The 16780-nt window shown below is 54.9% G+C and overlaps 1 protein-coding gene across 1 annotated transcript in view; it reads left to right on the top strand.

The window, feature by feature from the left end:
• The first annotated feature begins 399 nt into the window (after positions 1-399).
• The window catches only part of NKD1 (NKD inhibitor of WNT signaling pathway 1), an 82166-nt gene continuing 65785 nt past the window's right edge, over positions 400-16780 (top strand). Inside the window, exons 1-3 of the mRNA XM_042919336.1 lie at positions 400-575; positions 704-736; positions 1459-1592. Of these exons, the coding sequence (XP_042775270.1) occupies positions 551-575; positions 704-736; positions 1459-1592 (192 nt within the window). The 5' untranslated portion in view covers positions 400-550. The remainder of the gene's footprint in view (positions 576-703; positions 737-1458; positions 1593-16780) is intronic.

The raw sequence follows: 16780 nt of genomic DNA on the forward strand, positions 1-16780 counted from the left end.
GGAGAAGGCAGGACCCAAGAGGGTGTCTGTCCCAATACGCCTGCTGGCCAGAGGCCCGCCCCCTACTCCGGTCCCGAGTCCTCGCTTCTCGGGTCCCGGGTCCCGACCTCCTCGCCCCCTCGCCCCCTGGTCCCCCGGCCCCCACGGCCCTCCAGCTCCCCGCGCGGGGCTGAAGACCGCAGCCTGGAGGGGGGCGCTGTGTCCGCCCGGCGGCGCCTGGCCCCGCCCTGCCCCGCAGCCCCGCCCCCCGCCCGCCCCCCGCCCGTCCCCCGCCCGCCCCCTCCGCGGCCCGCCTCGCCTTTGATGCGCCGCGCCCGGCCAATGGGCGCGCGGGGAGGTGCGGGCCGCGGCGGCGGGCTGGGGGCTCGGCGCGCCCGGGCGTCAGTCGGGCCGCGGCGACGGCGGCAAGAGCGCGTCCCGGCGCCGCCTCGGGCTCCGCTCGGCTCGGGGTTTCTCCAGGAGGAGGAGAGCGAGGCGAGGCGCGGCGAGCCGCCGGCCCCGCGGACCGGGCGCATGGCTTAGGGACGCCCCCGCCCGCCGCGCCCCCAGCATGGGGAAACTTCACTCCAAGCCGGGTCAGTGTCCCCGCCCGCGCGCCGGCCCCCTGGCCCCGGCCGTCCTCGCCCCCGCGATTGCTAACTCTCTGCCTCTCCTTTCTTTCCGGCTCCCGCCGCCGCCGCCGCCGCGCGCGATGTGCCTGCAGCCGCCGTGTGCAAGCGCAGGGAGAGCCCGGAAGGTAGGGGCGCGCGGGGCACCGACCGGGGGGGATGGACGGGGAAGCACCGCGGACCGCGGCGGAATGGCCTAGCTCGCGGGATCTTATTACCAGGGCCACCCCCACCCCTTACTCCGGCCACCAGTTCCACAGACCCGCTCCGGGAGCAGCCTTCTTGCCCCCCCCCCCCCCTTTTCTGTTCCATCCACCCGCTCCTCTCCGTCCTGTGCTCTCTCTTCTGACCCCCAAGCCCTCCTCTCGCCGTCCGCGCCCTCCGCGCTCCCTGCGCCCCCTCTTCAGACTCCTAAGCCCCTTCCCCCAAGATTCTGCCCCCTCTCTTTCCGGCCCTCAGCCCCTTCCCCCGAGATCTGGGCTCTTGCGCGCGCTGCTTCCCTCTCCTCACCCTCCGTTTCCCTCTTCCCCTCATCCCGTGCTTATTGCACCCATCTTCTGATCCTCACCCCTCTCCTCCGCAGTCGCGGCCTCCGGCGCTCGCTCTTCTGATCCTCAGACCCTTCCTCCGGGGTGCTGCTCCCCCTTCGCGCACCCCGTTAGGTCCCTGCTCCTGGGGCTTCGCTGGACCCCTTTCTCCTGATTACCTGCGTCCGTTTCTCGGATTGTGTCCCGCCTCTCAACTCCCTCCTGGCCCCCGCTGCCTCTGCCGCGCCCACTCGCCCTGCTCTCTCGGGTAACTTTTCGCCCAGGGGCCAGACTCAGGGGGCTTCGTGTCTTCCCCGCCCCAGGTGACAGCTTCGCCGTGAGCGCCGCCTGGGCTCGGAAGGGCATCGAGGAGTGGATCGGGAGGCAGCGCTGCCCCGGCGGCAGTTCTGGGCCCAGACAGCTGCGGGCGGCCGGCACCGTTGGCAGAGGAACCCGGGTACGATCCCCTCCTACCCTCCTTTCAACCTCAGAGACGGGCCTCCTTACCCACCCACCCCAACTTTTAGCACCCTCTTGACACAGCTTAAGTCCAGAAGCCCCTTCTCAGCTGCCCCTGCCCCCCTAACATGACCCTGTACCCCCCTGTCTTGGGGAACCTTAGAGGTGGCACAGGTGACGCAGTCTCCTGCCCAGCTGGGGAAAGAGGGCTGTTTGGGGGGAAGGTCCTAGGTGACGAGGTGGTACAGGTCCAGTCTGTGGGGAATCTTGTCTGCGCTGGAGGGACTTGGGGGCCTGCTCTGACTTCTTACCTTGTTTCTGCGCCAGCATTCAAAGGTGGATCTGGAGGGGGGTGGCTAATAAGACAGGGAAGGCATGAAGGAGGGGTGTCTGGGTGGAGGGCAGGACTGTGGTGGCCTCCAAATGTGTTCCAAGTGTCTGTGGCGTTCATCAGTACCATCTGCCCAGGAACCCCAGTAGAAAGGGCTGTGATCTGGGTAGCAGAGTTTGGGGGGCACTGAGACCTGGTAGGTAGGTTTGGGGGGCACTGAGACCCCATCATTTGGCCCACAGGGAGAGAGAGGGTCTCATTCCACTGCAGCCCGGGCCTTGCCCCAGTAGGTCCCCGAGGCTGGAGTTGTTCCTGGGGGAGCAGTAGACGTGACAGGGGAGCGAGTGAGTCAGGCCCCAGCTCCTGGCCTGGGACTGGTGTTCACAGATGTCCTGTGAGCTCTGGAACTCTGCACGGGGCTTTCAGATGGTCTGCGTGGAACTCGAGCAAGCCAAGGATCAAAGGATCAATCAACTTTTTGATGTGACATTTAATTTTTTTTTTTTTTTTTTAACTTAGAGGGGGAACAGACTGAGTCTCAGGTCTGGTTAGTTCTTTGGTCTCGTCCATGGGCTAGGGAGGGGCCTGGGGAGTCTTTGGAGGTGTGTGTGTGTGTGTGTGTTTCCGGGCGGTGGCACCTGGGCTCTTTGCAGCAGCCCCGTCGCAGGGGGCCGGTGTTGGGAGGTGAGCCTGTGGATAAAGTCGACTCTTGTGCATGTATGAAGTAACCTCTGGGTCTGGGAGAAGCCCCCGCCTCCTCCTCTGGTGGCTCGCTTTAGCTGGGGGCTTTCTCTTCACCATTTTTCTTCATCTGTTGGCTGGGCTGGAATTGGAGCTGCTCTCCCCTAGGAAAGGTCAAAACTTGGTGGGTGGGGGGCACTGCGGTTGGGGCCCTTGAGAAACAGAGCCACAAACTTCCCTTTCTTCCCCCAGCGTTTATAGTTTTTGATCTACTTACTTATTTAAAGCCCAGTGAAAATGATCCGATTTAGCCCTATGAACAAATGCATTTGTAGCTCAAGACAGAGGCCAACTGAGTGGATTTCCATTAATCAAGTTTTGGGTTTTTTCAGCCTGTTTATTTTTACAAAGTATTCCTGCAGAATGACATTTATTTGCAGTCCCCCCCCCCCCCCAACCTTTTTTTTTTTCCTTTCCTCAACTGCCAGGCAGCTTGCTCCATGCTTTAGGGGAAACTTGAAATACAGCGAGGGCTTACTTCAATTGACTTTTATCTTCAAAGCCATAACAAATGTTACCCGCATGTTTTTGGTGGGTCTCCTTGGCATCCAGTCCTGGAGGATGGGAGGGAGGAGGAAGGAAGGAGAGGAAAACAAAAGTCTGTCGTTTTTAATTAAATAGTAGTGTTCCCAGCAAGAGGAATGTGAGCCAGTAAAAGTTGCCATTGGGGAAATGAGGGAGGGTGGGGAGGGGGCCCCAGCTTAAGTCTGTGGCTTTGGTGAAGTCACGGAATTTTGTTGCCTGGTTTCTTCCCCCAGCTGAGGACAGCGTGGGGGTGGTGCTTGCCCCCTCCCTTCCTCGCCCCCCTCTCTCGGAGAAACACTGAGGGGTCATTAATGTTTGTTCAAAGCACTTTTGAAGATGTGAGACACAGAGCCATCAGCGTGACATATGTTAGTGGTGGCGGAGGGTGGGCCCCGCCATCCAGGATATTAAGGGGAGGAAGCCTCTGCTTCTTTGGGAGTTATGCTTGGTGACTAGGGTCCAGACACCTGCGTTCCTACCAGTCCCTGGCCCAGCCACCGCATCTGCAGAGCGGGGGCTGGGGAGCCCACCCTGGGAGAGGTCAGGGTAAGCCCAAACGTGTAGGCCTGCATGGTGGGGGCCTGTGCAATGATTTCAGGTGGTGCCTCGAGGAATGTTTGTTATCTTAATAGTGAAGCGCTGCTTTTCCCAGGAAAGGTAGTAACTAGGACATCAAACCCCCGATTTCACGGATATTATCGCTTAGGATGAAGCTAAATTGAAAGAGAGCGGTGAAAGTTGATTCCGGGAAAAATATTAAGTACAAGTGGTCAAAGTCGTGACTGTGGAAACAGGATGCTCAGAGTTTGGGAAACACCGAGAAATGGTAAGTAAGACAGCAGTGAGCAACCTTCTGTCCAGTTTAACTCCCATGATTCCCAGTGGCACAGAAAGGGTTCTTCCATTAGCTCAGCGGGAGGTAGGGTGTGGGCTCCAGAGTCTCCTGGATTCCAGGGGCTGTCAGAGGTCCCCCCACCAGCTCCAGGCCCGGCTTGGTGGTGGCCTCTGTCTTCACTCCTTCACGTGGCCTTTCACCAGAGTGGCTGGAAACATATTAGTGGTTCATCCAAGTAGCATTATTATTATTGCGATGAGAACTATTTATTAAGTGCCACGTGTATGTCAAGTACTTTGCTTACATTATCTTACTCCTCCTTATAACCCTATAAAGTTGCCAGCCAGCTTGTGTGAACTCTTTCTGGAGCACTGTCTAGACCACAGAGGCCACGTGTGGTAAAGCCCTGTGCTGGACCATGTGCCCCGAGGGCGCCACACTTCATGTGCAGAGAGATGGCATGCTGACCCGCTGCTGAGTACTTTGGGAAGAGGCAGGCTGTGGGGCAGGCGGAAGGGGCCCCTGCTTGCCGTCTTCCTCCCTGACCGGGTCTGAGTAGCTTAGTAAATGTTCAGGGTGGGTCCCGGTTGCATGCAAGGTCCTGGGATGTGAGAGGATGACCTTGCTGGCACCAACCTAAGCCTGACCTTCCGAATACAAAAATAAATGAGGTCAGGCTCTGCCACCAGAGCTGGTCACCTTGTATAAGCCATTTTACCTAAGCTCATCTGCAAAATGGGTATAATAACATTCCCATCCCTGGCAGGGTTATGGCAGATGACTCCTCAAAGAGCTCAAAAGGGAGAGAAGGTACCGGGAGGTTTGCTGAGGCACCGGTGGGGGTGGGAACGGGAGCCCAGATTACAAATCCAGAGGTTTCCCACCTCCCCTGCCCGGCCATACCGTATAGAAGCACTTGGAGGGACACAGGCTAGGGCCGGGGCTTCCGCTCTTTCCGGGGGGACATGACAAACTTCAAGGAAACTGGAGCTCAGAGGAGAAAAGCGATGAGAAATGGGAGGTGTCCACGGTACCAGCGAAGAACAACAAAGCGAACAGTTTATATGCCAGACAACAATGTGCTAACCAATTAGAAATTTACATAAGCATAACCTCAAAGAGATAAAGAAGGATAGTGAAACATGAAGCTACAACAGGCAGTTACGAAAGAGAACCAATTGGAACTACTGGGTCTGGAAAATGTAATATAATATCATGAGCGAAGTAAAAAAGCTCGGTAGGTGGATGGAACAGCTTAATGGACCCAGAGAGCCTGATAGGAAAACACCTGGAAAAGCAGAATCTGCTCCCGCGGCGTGTACATGCGAGAGCATACGTGAGCGTGGATGACCAGATTTAAGGCGGTCCCCTCCCCACCTGCCCCCACCTGCCCCCCATTTGGCCCTTTTGTTCTTTTATGGCAAAACTGCCTGAAGAAACCGGCTGAGAGCCGTGGTGCCGGTCGGCCTGCCTCTGGATTGAAGGTGGCTGCCAGGAGGGCTGGTAATTTGAGTAGGGGGCACCTAACGCATTTTGATATTGGGGGACGATTGGGAGGGTGCAGGCCAGGCTGGAGCCCGCGGGGACGTGTGCGGATGGGTGATGGGGTTGGAGGCTGGCTCCTGGCCCAGCTGCTGCCCGAGTTGCCGGATTCCAGGGGAATTACCCTTGAATGATACCAGTTGGCACAATTAAAAGGCCCCATGTCTTCACCATATGGAAAGCGTTAGGCCTCCTTACGTGGTTTCAAAGCTATGTGCCGGGAGGTACACTTGACATTTGAGGTAAAGCATAAATTAAATATTTGGTGTTTCAGAATTAAAAGATGATTTGCTTTGAGGCTGGTGGAGGCCTCTGGGCCTCCACTTGCTGGCATCTTTGGGTTCTCCATGGAGGGTCTCCTCTGTCCGTGGCACCTGGGACTTCAGAGCCCCACCTGGCAGCTTTCTTTACCCCTGGGGAGCAGGGAGGAGAGACTGGGGAAGTCTGAACTGGGCAGGGTGCTGGGGGGGGCTTCTGGTTTCCAGTAGGGCTTGGGTCCCCCAGGGTGGTGCCGGGGGTGGGCGAGGGCATCATACTCTGAAGGCTTAAACGAATCTCTGTGATGTGGTCTCTGGGAGACTTCGAGGAGCGTCTCATCCTGCCTTCAAAACTCTTCTTCTTTGAGAAGAAAGTTCCCCTGGGCCAGGCCGGTGCGTGTTCTGTTTCCTTGAATTCAGGAAGAGCCCCTCCTTCAGGACGTCAGCTATTAATTATGATTAATAATGAATTGTTATTATTAACTCCCTAGCTGTACCAGGCATCGAGGACATAGTGGCACAGAAAAGAGATGTGGCACCTGTCCTCCTGTGGCTTCTAGTCTAAGAGAGGAGACAAAAAGAATCCACACATAAACAGCCAAATTAACAGGCAGCAGGCCTTGGGAGAAGCTGTGTGAGTGACATTCGAGCAGAGACCGGAAAGGCCGTGAGGAAGAGGGTGTGAGAGCGGCAGATTGGTTTTCGCGCAAGGAGTAGCAGACCGAGGCCCCGGGCTTGCTATTGTCCCTGAGAACTGGGTGGTGTTTGGGTTGGGATGGTGGACCCCAAGGGGCTCGCAGCCTGTGGGGACTACAGATCTCTCCCGGTGCTCAGTCTTTCTGAAGAGCCCTGTGTGTGAGTGGCTCTTGGCATGTTTGAGCCACCTGCCCCCCTGGACAGGTATGTGGGGTGGAACCGGGTGGGTAGTCAGTGTGCCCCCTGCCAGCCATTAGCTTGCCCCTTAGATGTGATTAATGTGGATCGTCATGGACGTGGGGACTTGGGGGCTTTACTCCAGCTGTTTGGATGGATTCATTGCCCCTGCTACCCTGAGGGGAGAGGAGGGGCGCCTGTAGGGCCAGAAGCCCAGTTGTGGGGGGATAGAGGGGACCTGAGGGGTGGGATTGGATTGGCTGCTCAAGGCAGAGAGAGGCACCCCACGGGCTAGGGGACAAGAGCCAGGGACAAGCCAATCCCAGAGAATGGTTGTGAGCCTGTGCCTGAGGGTAGAGGCTCCCTTGCCTTGGTTTACCAGATGTGTCTGAGGAAAGGGAGTGCCAAGGAACCCTGTGGTCAAGGGGCCAGTGCCCTGGCTAAGAAGAGATCTGCTACCTCTGGTGAGCCAGGCACCACCCCCCCCCCCCCCCACAAGTACTAGCTTGGGGGGTGCTTATAGTCTCACTTGCTGGCTGTGAGTTCCCAGTGTGCTTCGATTTAGAAACTTTTGGAATTTTTAGGTCGCTTGTTGGATTCCAAAGCAGGCGCTTCCGGCTGCCTCCCTGACTTCCCTTTTCTTTTTCACTCACACATGTTCTTTTTGTGGCTCTTGTCTCTGACAGACATTCTTTCTCTTCCTCTCGCTCTCTCTCTCCCCCTCCCCTCCCCACTCCTCCGCCCTCTCCTCCTCTCCCCCTCTCCCCGAGGTAGGAAAAAATTCAGACTCTCACAAACAAAATATCTGCCATTCCATCTGAGGGAGAACTGAGGCAGGAGCCCAGAATATCCTGGAAGAAACGCCAGAGAGAGCTGAAGGCCTCAGTTGTTTAATCTGGAATCTTTGATGTCACCGGGCTCCGTTTATCCTGGGAGGCTGCCTGCCTCTTTAGGGCTGGCTTCAGACTCTCCGCATGAAGAATGGCCGAGAGCCTTCAGGGGCTGGAGGAAAAGCCTGATCACTCCCCAAAGGGCAGGCCTGATGATGCTGCCCCCTCCTGCCAAGCCCAGGTGGGGTGGAGAACCTTTTCCAAACAAGCACTTCCAGAGACATAAGTAATTCTTTGATAACTTCGCGGGGAAGCAGAGGGGGCCCTTTATCCATGTGGGCAGCAGTCACAGGGCTTTGCGAGGAAAAGCTCAGGTCCCTCCTTGGGTCATCCCTGGCCCCAGAAAGGCGGCTCTGCCTACCCGGGCGTGCCCCGGGTGTGAGTTTGTTTAGAGGGCTCCAAGGAATTGGTCTGGGCTTCACTTTCCATATGTGTGGAGCCACGTGGGTGGCGCCCTGTGTGCGTGGCCTCGTGTGTGGCTGCTGCCTTTCAGGGGACCCAGGGGTCCTGGGGGGTGGTGGGAGGGGGCTTCGCAGTGGTGTGGCCTCCCCTCCCTCCTTCAGGCCTCAGGTTTTCCAGCTGAGAAGTAGGATAAAATTATTTGTTATTATTTAGCAACTATGAATGCATTTTATTCAAGTCGGTCCTGCATCTATGCCTTAGATGTTGAGTACCTATTTTAGGCCAGGTATACATTTGCTCTGCCAGGAGAGCTGGTGCTTGGTTCACGGACTGTATATACTCTAGTAGGAAAAGGAAAATAGTTTTAAAAACAAATGACACAATTGAAGTTGTGATACGTACCTCACAGGAGGAGCACTGGGTGCTTTGAGAACATGGATTCGGGATCAGAGTGAATCTGGGTGGCCGTTCATTCGCTAGGTGTTCGAGTGTGCTTACGATGTCGTGGAAACTAGGAAGCATAAGGCACGGTTCCCGCCTCACCTAACCTCGAGTTTAACGGAACCAAACGTTCATCTTTGCCTCCCGTCCGTTTTTCTTATCTTATTGCATTGGTTAGAATCCCCTTTACTCTTTAATAACTGTTTGCTGCGTATCGAGTTCAGAAAGCTTTCTTTAACTCCTGGCTCGCTAATATTTTTGAAACCGGGAATAATGATTGAACTTTGTCAAGTGCTCTTGGGGCGTTCTCATCCTTTGCTAATGTGATAGATGATTCAGATGCGTGATTTACATCACTAGACTTCCTCGTGTTCAACTTCCTTTGCATTCCTAAACTCCATCTTTCTTCGTCATGAGACATTATTGTTTTAAAATGTTGCTGCATTGCACCTGCTGATATTTTCCTCTGGATTTTGCATCGGTACCCACGTAAGATGGGTTCATAGTTTGGGAAGGTGGATACTGCACAATGGAGACAATGTTAGCGGAGTGTTGGAGGACACTCTGGGGGCTCTGAGAGTCCGGAGCAGGGAGCGCCAACTGGCCTTGGGTAAGAGGTGGCCTTGGAGGAGCTGTGATTTAGGCCCAGAGGTGAATCGAGGAAGGGGTGGTGGAGAGCAAGGCAAGGGGAAGGGCCATGTAATAGTTTAAGAATGTCTGCTAGATGGGCCAGCAGCGAGCGAGAAAGCCTTGGAGTCTAGAGGGCAGTTCATTTGAGATGCTGGTCGCGGTTCATTTGGCTGAGGAGGGATCACCTTCTGGGCCCGGGGGCCTTCTCAACCACGTTATGGACCTCAGTCCTTGTCTAGAGGGGAGGCAAGTGGCGGGCCCTAAGTGAGGGGCCAGCGGGACAGAAGTGGGGGAGTGCTCATGCAGGGGAAGAAGGAATGTGGAGACCGGTTCTCGGTTGTAAAAATACCGTGGAGGATAAAGAGGAGTCAAGTGACTGTATCTTCTGGGCTCAGTGAGAGATTCTGGAATGTCTGCATTGGTTCAGGCATGACACTTGGTTCTCAGAGGATATCCAGGGGGCCCTTGAGGAGGCCACCAGCAGCTGGAGGACCAGGAGTAGGAGAGCAGGACGCTTCAGCAAACTGGTCAAAGGGGGTCGGCTTCCTGGGGGCACAGAGCAGCGTCAAGGAGGGCAGGGAATGGACGGGGGTGGGGATAGCAATAGACCAATCAACTCCAGGCCTCAGTTCCCTCATCTGTAAAGTGGATGGTAAAAGTACCTGCTCCACAGGGTGCTTTTGTGGGGACTCAAACTGCAAAATGGTTCTAACTGCCTGGCACGTAAGTAAGTGCTCAGTACAAGTTATAAGGCCGTCAAGAGGCACCGGGCTTTGGAGATTTGGGGAGGACTTTTTGAAGGAGGTGGCATGTGAGGAGGGCTCTGAAGGATTTCAGAGGGCAGGGGTCAGAGTTCAAAAGGGAAGAGAAGTCATATTAATGAGCGCAGCAGGCTGGGTGGAGACCAGCGGGAGGGGTGGGGGCTGGTGGCCCCTGGGGGCACCCGTCCTGTCTCAAGGGGGCAGCACCCCTCAGCTCCAGCCTGCTGACCAAGGTGTGGGAATGTGGCCCTGGCCCTGCCTTCTGATCATGAAGAGAATCCAGCCATCTGGGCTTTTTTTTTTAAAGTTTATTTATCTATTTTGAGAGAGAGAGAGAGAGAGAGAGAGAGAGAGAGAGAGAGGGAGAGCTAGCGTAAGCAGGGGAGAGGCAGAGAGAGAGGGAGGGAGAGAATCCCAAACAGGCGCTGCGCTGTCAGCACGGAGCCTGATGTGGGGCTCAGACTCAGGAACCGTGAGATCGCGACCTGAGCTGAAGTCAAGAGTCGGGTGCTTAACCGACCGAGCCACCCAGGTGCCTTCCAGCTGTCTGGCTTTTTATGTGAAATCATTCTGATTTAAAGAGATGATCATCAACCGAATACTGTTTTTAGAAAATAGTTTCTTTGGGCGGGCCCGGGCAGCTAGACTTGGCCTGTTGCGCCCTGGCCTGTGAGATGAGACGTCCGTGGGGTACAAGTGTGTTCCTGGTGATAGTGTATACGCACAGGTCTTAGGCTTTTGCATGTGTTGTTCCCCCATATGGTACAGGAGAGAGGTGGGCTCAGCAAGTAGAAGTCTTGGGTCCAGCCATGCAAAGCTGGATTCGGGCTGCGTCTGAGCAGAGAGTGTAGCCCAAGCGAAGGCTGGGTGCTGGGGAGTCGGGGACAGTATGTTTCAGTTTGGCCGAACGCTCTGGGAGGAGCAGGAGGGGGTGAGCACAGAGAGATGTGGTTTGGGCCGCTTGGTGGACAGCTCTAGTCCATATTTCAAGCTTGCTTTGGTTCTCCTGACCTCCGTTAGACCCGCCGTCCGGTTCGGGCCCCTTTGTGCTGAGGCCCGGCATGTGCGCAGAATAGGTGTCGGAGGTGTGACTTTCGGAATCAGACTCTCTGGGTCCGAGTCCTAGCTGCGTGTCTCCCTAGCCGGGTGGCTCGTCTCTGGTCCTCAGTTTTTACATCCGTGGGATGGGGAGAGTCCTGGCTCCTAGCTCATGGAGTTGTTCTAAGAGCGAGATGAGTTAGTTCCTCTTGGCAAATCAGGGAGAGGAAAGCAGGTGTCTCTTCTCTTACAGCTTTCCGGTGTCGCTTGCTGTTGATCGCCCGCATGTGTGCTGCACGTGATGTGGAAAAGAGCAGGCCGTGGTGGGCCAATAAGGAGCGGGGGAGGGGTATAGCGTGAGAGGGAGAGAGAGAGAGACTCCCAAGCAGGCTCTGCACTGTCAGCACGGAGCCCAGTGTGGGGCTCGAACTCACAAACCGTGAGATCGTGACCTGAGCCGAAACCAAGAGTCGGACGCTTAACCGACTGAGCCACCCAGGCGCCCTGATTTTATTTTTTTGTTGATCTCGCCTTTCTGGCTGGATGGGAGGTAGGGGGGAAGCCTCTGGAGCTGATTGGCTGGCCTGCTGTGTGCTGCCCGGGGCCCCTGGCCTTGAGTACTGCTCTGGGGCCCTGGAGAGGCTGGGGTAGAGCATAAAGGGCCCCTGTTACCTTCAGGCCACAGGTAAGGGCTGGGGAAGACCGGAGCCTCCCAAGTGGACTCAGGCCCAAGGATGTTTTTCTAATTCCAGAAGGCCACGCATGCTGGCAGGCCCCTCACACAGAGGCTTTGGCTTCCAGCAGCAACCCTGAGTGGGTCTGGGGGTGCTGCTGAGGGATGCCACGGCCAGTCTACACCTGGCTTCTCGAGGGAGCCCGGTTACAGGGCAGTTTTTGACCTAAACTCTGTTATTTTACCCTTCTCCCCCCCCCCCCCCCCCCCCCCCCCAGTGATCTAGAGCGACTTCAAAAGCAAAAATAGGATGTAAGAAAACTACAGACCAGGAATGACGTTGCCTTTTCAGTGGGCACTGGGGACTCCCTTCTTGTTCCTTTGCCCTGGAAATTCCAAAGAGCCTGGTGCCTCGGTTGGTCTTGGCACGTGCCTTCGTTTTCAGTGTTCTGTGGCTGTAGCCTCAATGGGGCTACTAAGTGCTCAGTATATTCTGCACCCCATGCTGAACCATCTGCTGTAGGTCAGGCCCTGAGCCAGGCGCTGTTCTTACCACTCAGTTCTCACAGCGCCATTGTAAGGCAGGTACTGGGATCGTCCCCATTTTACTGCTGGAAAAACTGAGGCTCGAAAGGAGTCTCCCTCCTTGCCCAAAGTCACTCGATGTGGAAGTGGAATCTTGCTCCAGCAAGATTCAAATTCAGGTTAATCTGGTTTTAGAACTGCCTTAAATCATTATAGAGGAGATTTTTTTTTTCCCCCTTAAGCTATATGTGATAATCCCCTTTGTGGCTCATGAAATCAATTTAGTGACCAGCATTAAAAAAAAAAAAAAAGAATAAAAACAAGAGAGAACAATGACCAAAGTGAGAGGGAATACTGCTTTGTGTAACTTTGTGTTTAGTTTGTAGGCGTGGATATTCATGTCTATTGATAATAGATGGATAGCTAGGTCAGTCTAGGTCTGTGTATATCTACATACACATCTATACTCAAATCCATACATAGGGAGGCCCATTCTAAAATGTAATTCTTACTGTAGGTTGAGGTGTTAGAAGACACTGATGTTTGGTTGCTGGTACAGATTCTGAGCCTGGATACCCTAGGTCAGCTTCTTACTAGCTGTGTGACCTTGGGCAAGTTCCCTAACCTCTCTGCACCAAAGTTTTCTGTCTCAGCTTCAGGGTCTTTCGGTTTGCTGACTTTCTGGTCACAACAGATTCTCCCAGGATTGCCAGGGGTGCTCTCTTGCCCACCTACTCCCTTTGCTTAGGGCATGAAGAGAACGAGGCGTCCTTTGCGGGCCCCCACGTCCTCCTCCTGAGAAACCAACCTCTGAGCAGCAGCTGCATCCTGCAAGAACACGTGGCTGAATCTTTAGGGTCTGGACAGAGTACTATGTTGTACGATTTGCTTAACATTATGCACTTTGGGATGGACCAGGCAGGGGCAGCTTGTCTGTGGCTCCACGTGGCATAGTTGGGGTGGCTCAAGCAGCAAGGGGCCAAGAATTCCACTTGGGTCATATGTCCGGGGCCTTAGCTCCCTTCCACGTGGCCTCACCACGTGGTTAGCTTGGGCTCCCTCAGAGTATGGCGGTCCCAGGGTAATCTGCCTCCCTACATGGTGGCGGCCTTCCCGGGAGTGCAGAAGTGGGGACTGCCAGGCCTTCTGAAGGTTTGGGCCCGGAACTGGTGACCCCACGTTCTCCTTGTTAAAGCAGGTCACGGGTTTAGCCCAGGTTTAGGGGAAGGGGCAAAAATACTGGGAGGTGGGATTTCTTGGGGGCCACGAAGGTAGTCTTGCAGAGAGGATGTGTCTTCTGGAGAGAAACTGCCCAGTGGCTGAGGAGGAAAAAGGACTTCAAGGTGTCCATTGGACTTAGGAACCTGCTGCTCACAGCCGGGTGTGGCGGGAGTTTGTCTTGGCAGAATGACAGCAGAGGCAGGACAGGCCTGGGTCATGAGGGGACTGGGGAAGCCTTGCACGTGAGCCGAGCACATACTCGTGAGAACATCCTGGGCTGCGTTATTTGCAAGAGTGAAAAATGTGTAATGACTCAGATATCCATCACCAGGAGACAGGCTAACAACAGACAATGGGGTAGCTGGGTCACGGATTTCTCTGCAACTGGTAAAACCAGGGTGAGTTAGGGTGGGCAGTGGGCTGACGGGAAGGAGGCCCTGAAAGGCTCCTGAATGAGCAAAGCAAGAGCAAAACGTAAGTATAACGGGGTCCCGTTTTTGCAGGATGCAAAAATCTATTCAGGCCGGTGTCTGTCTGTTTACAGGTGCACAGAGAAGGATCTGGAAGGATACAGTGCCAAAGGCTGCTTCCCTAAGGATTGGGGTGGTGGGGGGTGGTGAGGAGAGAAGGAATTTCACTTTTCACGTTATACGTTTCTACATTGTTTGATTTTTTTTTTTTTTTTTTGGTCCAATGAGCATGGGCTACTTTTGTATTTTTCAAAAAGCCAATACATTTTAGAAGAGAATGAGAGATGAGAAACGGATCACATGTGCGGGAACTCTGTGGAGAAGCTTCGCTGGAGAGGGTGGAGAGGGAAGATGGTGGGGGGAGGGGGGATGTGGGGTTGGGAAGGGCGCAGGGCACAGTCGAGGACCATCTGCATCAGAACCTCCCGCGTGCGGTCTGAGATGCGGAGAACTTGGGTCTCCCTCCCCCTGGAGGCTCTCTGAATCCAAGCCTCTCTGTATTGGCCGACACCTGTCCTGGCTGGACCCTGTAGGAAGGGCAGCTGGGGAAGGGCTGAAGGGGGAGGGCTGAGGCGGGGAGGGCACTGCCCATCTCGAGGGCTGGAGGGGTGGAGAAGGGGGCACAGTCCCTGACTCCTGACGAGCTCAGTCAATGGTTCTGTTTCTCTCTGTGCATTTCCCCACGGCTGTGGCTCTGTAAACCTATATGTGGGCTTAGCGCTTTACTGGCAGTTATGATACCTGGCCTTTCTTTCAAGACCTGCCAGGACCCTCGATTTATAACTGGAAGGAAGGAGATGTTAAAAGGACCTCAAGACTAATGCCGTCCGGTAGAACTTTCTGTGATGATGGTGATACTCTGTGTCTGCAGAGGAATCATTAGCCACCTGTGGCCGTTGAGCACTGGGGATGTGGCTTCTGTGGCTAAGGAACGGAATTTTAACTATATCGTATTGGAATTAATTTAAATGTAAATGTAAATAGCCACATAAGGCTAGCAGCTTCCTCATGGACAGCGCAGCTCTGGACCAATGGAGAAAATCCTGTGCTCCAGCACATCAGGCCGACCCCATCCTAAGGGGGGAGGGTCAAAGGGGTTATTCGCAGCAGGTGGTGGTGGAAAGAGAGCTCTGCCCCCAGAAAGTGCTGCTCTGCTGAAACCCTTCTTGGGGTCTTTCCAGACCCTGCCCCTTGGAGGCATGGCTTCCCTCAGCCTCGGAGGGCCACTGCTTGGCCACTGCTGCGTGGGGGATGGGAGAGATCGTGGGGTCCTTCCAGGTGGGTGGGTTGGAGCATCTTCTCCTGGTGTCACAGATCAGGCCTTCCTGGCCTTCTTAATCCGCAAGGGCCTTCTTTTTTTTTTTTTTTTTTTTTAAATTTTTTTTCAACGTTTTTTATTTATTTTTGGCACAGAGACAGAGCATGAACGGGGGAGGGGCAGAGAGAGAGGGAGACACAGAATCGGAAACAGGCTCCAGGCTCTGAGCCATCAGCCCAGAGCCTGACGCGGGGCTCGAACTCACGGACCGCGAGATCGTGACCTGGCTGAAGTCGGACGCTTAGCCGACTGCGCCACCCAGGCGCCCCCGCAAGGGCCTTCTTGACCTCTTGCTTCCAGGGCTCTTAGGCGAGGACTTGCCTGCTTGGCTCTGGTGTGCAGAGCTGGGAGGAAAAACCCACTCCTGGGGCAGGTGCCAAGAGGGGCCATCTTTTCTCCAGGAGGAAGGGCCAGAGCCTTATGGTCTGCAAAGCCTTCCTTGCAGTCATTTGTCAGGTATTTAATGTTTCCAGAACGGAGGAAACTGAAGCCAGACTGCAGAGTCCACGGGGCAGGTTTTGCGTGGCCCGGCACCGTGTCTCAGGGCCTTTTGCTCCAGAAGCGTCTGCCAGGTGGATGAGGCTCAGACGGGCTCGCGGCTTGGTCAGGGGGTGCACGGCCCCAGAGGGGCAGGAGTTCGGGTCCGGTCCGCACCTCCTCGCACAGAGCCGTGCTGCTCTGAACCCTTGAAGGGAGCCTCTGCTCACGTCTCCCCTGCCCCTCAGAGAGGGTCCTCATCTTTTTCCTTTTCGTAAATGAAGCAGTGTAAAACGAGAAGAAAAGAAAAGAAAGAAAGAAAAAGAAATTCAAAGTAGTAAAGTTATGTAATAAAAAGGAAGCCTCCTTGCCATCTCCACCACTGTCCTACCAGTGCCCTCTTTCCAGGCATCTGGTTCCGGTTCCTCGAGGAGCTTCTCGCCTCATTCTGTGCGGATGCGCCCTTTTCCCTTGCAGATAGCACCAGCCCTCTTGGCCAACAGGACTGGGAAGCACTGGTGTTTGCAGGTTGATTGGAAAATGGAGTTGAGGTGGGAAATCATGAAAAAGTGATAGAGAAGACTTTGTTTTAACTTCAGTTGCCTGTCGGTAATCTTGCTTTGTTAACAGTGTATCTTGGAAATCAGTCCTTATCAGTACATTTAATCTTACTGCTCCTCATGGCTCTCAAGCCTTCCGTTCTAAGGATGGACCATAATTTGTTGCACTGATTCTCTATCGTTGGGCAGCTAGGTTGCTTATGGGCTTTGTGCATTTCTGCGGCTTTGCTTCTGTACACACACCTCTGCCTCGACATACACACCCCTATGTGATTTCCAGGTATGACTCTACCATTTTTCTGGCAAAGCCAGAGTTTCTCCCCTGGGCTAATATTTTCAAAATTCAGGGGGGACAGCAGCTTCAGGGGTGGGGGCGGGGGGTTGTTGTGGTTAAGTCAGTATAACCTTTCTTGGGGTGGCTTAGTCAGGATCCCTTGGGTTTTAAACCCACTCCACTGTTTCACATAGAGGCGTGTTATTGGCCTGTGTTAACTCCAACTCCAACTCCAGAGAGCTCCAACTCTGTCCCAGGTCTGTGGTCTGTGCCTTGCTCTGCTTTTCTTGGGCTCGGCTTTGTTCTCAGGCAGACTGTCCCCAGGTGGTGGCAGTTTGGCACCCAGTGGTCCGGGCTGCTGTTCCAGGCTGGAAGAGAATGTTTCAGCTAAAGCCCAAGCTG

This window comes from Panthera leo, chromosome E2 (genome assembly GCF_018350215.1).
Source record: "Panthera leo isolate Ple1 chromosome E2, P.leo_Ple1_pat1.1, whole genome shotgun sequence".
Lineage (NCBI taxonomy): Eukaryota > Metazoa > Chordata > Mammalia > Carnivora > Felidae > Panthera > Panthera leo.